We start from the raw sequence: 8,362 nt of genomic DNA, 5'->3' as shown, positions 1-8,362 counted from the left end.
AAAAGATTAATTTGGTATTTTAAGTTTACTAGATTTTGAAGTAAAATTTTATTCACTTTTGTCATTTTAATTAATTTGAAAATGGTTTGAAAAATGAGTCTAAATATTTGAGCTAGATAAATTGACTAAAAAAACTAAAAATGTTATTAAATTAAATAACCAAAAATATTATTGTCACTTTGTGGAGATCACACCAATAGAAAAACTAATGGTAGTTGTCGAGCCCAATAAACAATTATTTAATATAATGACAATTTATTTAAAACAAATAAGGGGAGAGAGATAATTAAAAAAAATAATCTAATAATAATAATTTAAAAACTCCAAAAGGAAAAAAATAGAAGAAAGAGAATGTGTATTTTTTTAAAAATACTATTGTAATTAAAATAAATTTTAAATTTTTTTAAAAAATAACACATAAGTTTGAATAAGTTTGTAGAGCGTTTACTATTCAAACCGAAAAAAGGCTTCTTAGACTCTTGCTTCAAATAAGGGTTTGAGCTTAGAATAGCTAACTTATCCTAAGCCCCAACCCTTAAAACAACCACCTCTTCAAGTTAGAGATGTCCACGGGGTGGGGCAGGGTGGGGATACCATTCCCCATCCCCGTTCCCGCTCCCCATTTCATACCTCATCCCTGTGAAATTTCCCATAAGAATAGGGGTGGGGATTCCCCGTGAGGAACTTGCGAGGATCGGGTTCCCCACAAAGGAATTTTTTCCGTTACCTTTTTTTTTAAAAAAAAAAAAAAAGCCAATTAATTTAAATCAATAATGTGAGCAAATTTTAATTAAATAATTAACTTTATCACTAAATTGTTTATTATGGTTAGTTTTATATGACTATTTGAATTTAAAGATAAATTACTCAAATTTTGACTTAAAAAAGCTAATTAAATTTTTTTAGTACAAAGAAATAAATATAAATCAAATTATTCACATATATAATCTAAATTTAAACATATTCATTATGTTTCTCAATAAATAATCAAATTTGAAATTTAAATGTAATATTTATATTATAATAATAATAACATAACATTAGATAATTATACTAAATAAATATGTAAAAACTAATCGGGGCGGGGACGAAGAATGGGGCGGGCCGGGGCCGGGGAATGCATTCCCCGTCCCTGCCCCCGTTTAGCTCACGGAGAATTTTTTTCCCCACTCCCTCCCTCATTCCGAGGAATCTCGTCCCGTTCATGGCGGACCCTGCAGGCCTGTCTCTATGGGGAGATTAGACATCTCTATAATATAAAATTTTTAATCGTACATTAAACAACTGTCTTGTTTTACTTATATTGATTTTATACCGGTAAAGTTTTTAGTTGAGCTCAACAATTACGATAGAGGATTACAAGATGCTTCAAATATCAATACCTTGAAAGATGCCATTAGACTATTGTGCACTATTAAATCGATGTCTCTATGGAATTTTCGGATTAATAAACGTTGGAGGGTTGATTTTTTTTCCTCTCTCTCCATTTTTCTTTTCTAATTATACATTCAAACGTAAATTTTATAGGGTCAAGATCTATTTTGGACACATCCATTCAACAATGTTACAGATGTTCCATCTTTGAATTTAATTGTTCGACCGCAACTACATCATATACTACAATTTGAAGATTTAAAAGTCCTTTCTCTTAGGGCTATACAAAAGTGTACAAATATATAAATATGTGGTTTAAATCCTATTTTGGTATCTAAATCTCGTTCTATTTTGATCATTAAACTTTAAAAAAAGGTCAATTTTAGTTCCTGAACTTTTAGCGAGTGCTTATTTTGGTTCACACTATTAACATTTTGTTAACTATTAAACATAATTGTGAGATGACTTGTATTTTTGGATGAATAAGTTGGTCATGCTAAAAAAAATCTAAGGTTTCAATTTTGAATCGGGTGGTAAAGTGATTTTCTATAAGAGATTTAAGTCATTTTGCGTTCAGGATTTTTGCTGTTCATTATTTTGGCATGTTGGTCATTGATATTTTACTTCAACTTTATCTTACTCAACCCATGTTATATGCAATTTCATCGTTGAACAGATTTTATGTTTAAAGAGTTAACATATCTTAACAACAGAGACCAAAATAATCACTTTTTAAAAGTTTAGGGACTAAAATAAAACGTATTTTAAAGGTAAGGACCAAAATGGAACAAGATTTAAAGGAGAAAGAACATATATGCACCAAGAAAAATCACAAATAAAAGAACATAAAATTAAACCGCTGGGTTTAAAGGAGAAAGAAGATAATAAGTACAATTCATATATGCACCAAACTCATGGCCTAATCATTGGTGTTTTGGATCATAGTTTGGATCGAGCTTGAGTTGAGCTTGGGCTGACCCAATAGATTAACCAACTGAATATTAATTATTTAAAAATATATAGATATATTTTAGTTTTTCTTAAGGAAATGTTATTAAAATTGTTTAAATGATATTTTATTTAATTAATTTTATATTTTTATTACTTTTTTCTAGATAAAATTATTGATATTGAAGGGATTGAATCCCAAACGAAAGCGTGTGATTGCCTTGCAATTTTGTTTTCGATTTTACATAAACAAAATACGATATAAACATAATAACATAATGAATAAACAATCAAAATTAGCATGCATTTAAGAGAATAAGAGAGGGAAGAGCTAAAACTTATCTTTGTAGTTTCCCAGGTTATTCACGATTCCCTCTTCGTCTTCTCCGGAACATTTAAATGTGTGGTCTCCAAGACTTGGAAGAGGAAGAAGTAGTAGAGAAAAGAAAGAGATTTTGAGAAAAGTATTAGGAGACTAAGATTCAGAATTCCTAATTCAATTGTGTCACAAACATAAGTCATGAAGACCTATTTATAGAGAGAAGAGGTGACTCATCTTTTCTAATCTTTCCTATTTCTGCTCTAGTTATAATTTAATTAAATAACTTTTATTTAATTAATTAGTCCAATAATTAAACAATTATATATATCAAATCCAATTTGATATATATAATTAATTAATAAATATATAAACATCACATGTTTATTTATCTCTACTTCTAAAAAATCAATTAATTAATTAATTAATTAACCATCAATCGATCAATTAAACGTCTATATTAAATCATATTTAATATAAAATTAATCAATATATAATTATCACATATTTATATGTATACATCTCTTTAATATTTGAATCTTATTTAGATATTTTTCTCTCTTAATTATAAATCACATCTATAAAAGAACCATATTATATTCATGATTATACAATTAATTTGAATAATTCAAACCATTTCTCTTATATATATATGCTTTAGTGAACTAACAAGGGGACATTATGGACCTACAAATTAGAAACTCCAATGATATAAGATTAATTAATTAAACTTTTTAATTAAATTAATCAATTTGCATTAATTACCGGTCACTCCACTAAAGACCGTTAGCTCCAGTCTTCGCATTGATTTATTTTTGTATCCAGGATATAATCTAAGTCGACCTTTCGCAATTGCTCATAACTATAGCTAGGTCAAAATGTCGTTTTAACCCTGTAGTTACATCTAATTTCTTAAATACCATCGATCCCAATAATAAACAAACAGTTTATAGTCCTTATAAACTAACACCTCTCGGGCGAGGTTGATGCCTCAATGTTCAAGACCCGAAATCAGCTATTAATGGGGCAATTTATCTACTTTCCCTAAGGTTAGGAAATGAGTGAATTATATCTTGTATAGTTGTGTTCCTAGCTCCCTACTTAGACAAATCTCCAAAATGGTAAGCTTGTTGATTCGGCTAACAAGGCCACTCTCACTCATACAAATTAAAGAATTGCCCTCATAGACAAGAGTTCACAACTCACTCAGGATTAAGGTCAAGTCACCCATGCTAGTGAAATGTAAGTCTCTTTTAGCAACATTGTTATATAGAGATTATTCATTTTGTGGTCCTGTTTTACACAAACTATTTGTATGGAATACCCCACTTGCATGTCTCCACATGAATGATCAGGATCAGATCATTTGTAGTACTTTATAACAATTGTAACATCTACAAAGCATGTCATATTCATAGTGTCACTGGGATAAGGTACCCAGCCTTATCCATTTACTATAGATCATTTAGGTTATTATTTAAACGTGATCCACCTGTACGTCTCCACATAAATGTTTAAGTTTCGTAAAATAACCTTGGATCTTAATTTATTGGATTGATTTAATATAGCTAAACATTAATAAAATGCCTCTTATTTTATTAGATATATAATTTGTCTTTACAAACTACAAGATACACTTAATTTAGGACATTAACTCCAATAGATATTATAAAGTTTTATTTAGTGTTTAATTGCCTTAAAAAAAATTATTAGTTTTTACACTTAAAAAAGAAATTTGTTAGCTTAAAACTACAATATATCTAAATATATATATTTTTTAAAAAAAATCTCTTTTAATATATAAATATAATATATGAATAAATATACACATGCATCCATATTTGAGTTGGTCAAATGATAAGTCCATTGATTCAGCCCGACGAGTCGATCCAAATATGACTCAAACGGAATGATCCATAAGGTAGCCCAATTATCAAAATGATGATCCATATCCAATCCAATGAATAAATAGGTTGGATTATTGTTGGATCGATCAAACGTTGACTTTGGATCGAGTTTGGATCAAATATGGGCCGGACTTGGTCAAGTTTTTAGGTTTAGGATTCTGTTGATGAGACTGAACCTTTATTTCTTTTCATGTATGTCATTTGGTTTGTTCACAAATATAATTAAATATTATGAGTTATAGCGATGGTAACATATAATTATATGATTTAATTTGAATGCAATGGCAGGATAAAAAATAAATATGATGAAGATGGAATTGTTTTACAGAAATGTATGGATTTGGAAGAATTGAAAAAATAAATGAAATAAAGAGAAGATTTGATGGGTGCGAGAAATTGAAAGGAAATCAAGAGGCTTTAGCATGAAGTTTATGGGAATTAGTGTCATTATTGGAAGAAGGAAAATTGGTGTTTTGTTGTTGTTGCTGTTGTTGACGCCGTGAAGCACTCAAAAAATTCTTGACCCCACCTGATTTCCCGCGCTGTAATGCCTTTCTTATGCCTTTTCCTTTCCGTTCTTTCTTTCCCATTTCATTCTCTCCTCCCTGTCCAAACAAATTATTTTTTTTTTAAGGATAATTATAATTGATAGTATTTTAAAAAATAATAACTAAGTATATTATACCATTTTTAAAAAATTATAAACATAGATAAGTTTATCGATAGACTTTTATCAATGATATGGTTACTATTTAAATTTGGCCATATTTGTAATTTTTTTTTTTTTACATTATGTTATATCTGCTAATATTTTCGGCGATATTTGCAATTGTCCCTTCTTTTTATTCGTCTTTTCAAAACTAAAAACTAAAAATTAAGACTTCGTTCGGTAACTACTTTGTTTTTGTTTTTTATTTTTCAAAATTAAATCTATAAATACTTTTTGGACTTCTAAATCTCTGGATTTGATATCTGTTTTTATTTTTGTAATTTGGTTAAGAATGCAACTCTTCTACTTAAGATTGATATAAATCATAATAAGAAAATTAAAGAAAATGGGCATAATTTCGAAAATTTAAAAACAAAACACGAAATGGTTACCGAATGAATTTTAACTTTTGATTTTTCTTTTTTTTTATAAAAAAATTAAACCTATAAATACTCATTTTAACTTTTAGTTTATTATTTTGTTATCTGTTTTTTAACGATTTGACAATTTTTTTTTTTTAAAAAATACAAATAGTCCATTGCTACTACGATAAAATGAAATACAAAATTAATCATTTTTTTTTTTTCCTTTGGAGAGTTCAAATAAAAAAAAAAAACACGCAAAAAGAAAAAAGAAGCTAAAAATGGGAAGTACTACACCTTCTCTTTTTCTGAATTTAGCATTCGTTCATCCGGTGGCCACTTGCAATGATCTCCTTCAAAATCATCTGTGCAAAATAAACAAATTGATATTAGGGTACTTTAAAACAAAGAAAGAACAAGAGACGGAAAAAATCGTCATATTTGCAAATTCGTAATAAATTTACAAATACGACAATGAATTTTGTTATACCTATCGTAATAATTTCTCAAAGTTTGAGATTGAATGAACTACCTTCGCTTGCCATGCTTCTTGATCTCGACTCGGAGTCAATACAATATTCCCTGAAACTCGGTGATCCTCCTCGACAAATCTCTCGACCATTTCCATCATTTCCATCGCCGTCGTCTCCATCGCTACAATCGTCTTCAAATTGTGTTCGAGTTCCCTTCGCCATCTTTGAATCATTGATCATCTCTTTTGATTCTCCTCGTTTGACATCCATCTTCATCTTCATTATCTTCTCTTCTGGTGCTTCCCAATCGGGAGAAGAGCGATCAGGGACGGACGGAGGTCCGTGTTGATGAACCCAAGGCTTGGATTCACCGGTGAAGCAATTGGAAGTGGAATAAGAGAATTTGTTATTGGGATGAGGAGGATTGTGAGAGCAATTTGTTGTTGCTTCGACTACCTCTTTAGGGTCTAACCTTGAGATGCCACAACCCATTGAGAGGAGTCGAAGGAACCGACGACTAAGAAATTGAAGACTTTATTTGTCTTGTCCATTCCAATCTAACACATACAAAAATAACACAAAACACTAAAACCTAAATCGGTTAAAAATGGGATGCTATCTAAATGAGTGATTCAAACTTTTTCCTCACAATTTCTATTGCTTACATCCATGTTTTTAACCATTCCTCCTTACTTTACCCTTCTAAAGTTAGTTAAAGCCGTTGAAATAGACATTTTCCCACCTAAGAAAGAGGAACAACCCATTTCACACCTACCATGTTTTGCTTTTCCCAATTTGATTCGACTATACCTCAACTAATATTTTATTCGACATGCAATTGAAATTTCAACAATTACAGACATTTAAAATACGTCTAATAAATACATTGGGTTTGATTTATTTAGATCGAATTTGGTTAAATTATAAGTTTAGTTTCTAAATTTTCAAATTTATGTCTAAAGAATCTCTAAAACTTTTTAAAAAATTGTCTAATAAGACATTAAACTCACTCTTGTGTCAATAAAGTCCCTAGCATGTTCCAATATCTTTAAAATTAATTGATATTTAGATCTAAAGTTGAAAATAAATTTTATATTTAACATAATCTTAGGCTCTATTTAGTAAACATTTTATTTTTAAAAATTAAGCCTATTTTCTCCTTATTTCTTACAATAGTTTGCACTTTCTTATGTACAATGGTTGAAATCTTAGCTAAATTCTAAAAACAAAAACAAGTTTTCCAAAACTATTTTTTTTTTAGTTTTCAAAGTTTGGCTTAGTTTTTTAAACCATAAGTAAAAAGTAGATAACAAAAAGATAAATTTGAAGGTGGAAGTAGTATCTATAGGATTAATTTTCAAAACCAAAAAATCAAAACTCAAATGGTTACCAAAGGGGACCTTAAATGTTTAATTTTGTGTCTAGTTAGTTTGTGAATTGTTTAAAAGGTCGAATAATTAAGTAAATGTCTTACTTGTTAGGAAAGTCCTAAACTCGCAGTTCATAAATATTGTTAACATATTCTATTTATCAATAAAAGTATTGTTGAGTATTTTATTCAATAAATTGTTGTTGATATTGCATTGTTTTATGAAAATCCAATAAACAAATCTATGGCTATAATATGAATACTTTAACTTTATGTGATGACATAAAAGATAATCAAGTTTTAGTATATATCTAAAATGGTCTATAAGTATATGGATGAGATTGAGTACCTCATCCTGGTGAAACTATTGGATGCGGTCCATTTTGTATACTGATACAAATGATATGATAAAAAAATCATTCATGTGGAGACATGTGAGTGGGGGCATCCTGTGCAATGAGTTTGCATAAGACCGGACCTCGAAATAGTCACTTTTCTTTATAACAACCGTTTATTGTTAAAACTGACCATTTTAAAATTCAATGACCTAGGGTAACTCGATTTTAAACCTGAGCTAACTATGAACTTCTATTTATTTGAGATTATCCTTTGATCTACATAGGCGAGAGTCCAACATCACTGCTTAATAAGTCTCCCATTTTGGGGATAAGACCAGATAGATAGTTGGGAACATAGTTTTACAAGATAAAATTCGCTCCAACCCGACTTAGGGTTAGCAAATAGGTTGTTCTCTTAAGTGTTGATGCCTAGTCTTGAACAACGGGGCCCTACCCTCTCATGATCGAGAGGGTTATGATTTATAAGTTGGATTATAAATCAATTGTTTAATGGAGGATCAGTGGAAGCTTAAGGAGTAAGATGTATTTACAGGGGTAAAATG

At 29.6% G+C, this 8,362-nt stretch overlaps 1 protein-coding gene across 1 annotated transcript; it reads right to left on the bottom strand.

Annotated features, from left to right (window-relative positions):
* Positions 1-4,955: 4,955 nt before the first annotated feature.
* LOC120069699 (uncharacterized) lies at positions 4,956-6,584 on the bottom strand. The gene is made up of 3 exons (XM_039021482.2): positions 6,152-6,584; positions 5,917-5,984; positions 4,956-5,153 (listed from the first exon to the last, which is right to left on the bottom strand). The coding sequence occupies exons 1-3, from the start codon at positions 6,582-6,584 to the stop codon at positions 4,956-4,958; spliced, it is 699 nt and encodes a 232-aa protein (XP_038877410.1).
* Between the last annotated feature and the right edge of the window lie 1,778 nt (positions 6,585-8,362).

Source organism: Benincasa hispida, chromosome 1, assembly GCF_027475165.1.
Source record: "Benincasa hispida cultivar pf3 chromosome 1, pf3_genome.v1.1, whole genome shotgun sequence".
Taxonomy (NCBI): domain Eukaryota; kingdom Viridiplantae; phylum Streptophyta; class Magnoliopsida; order Cucurbitales; family Cucurbitaceae; genus Benincasa; species Benincasa hispida.
Note: the sequence above shows the minus strand (reverse complement) of the source record. Positions and strands in the feature narration are given on the sequence as shown.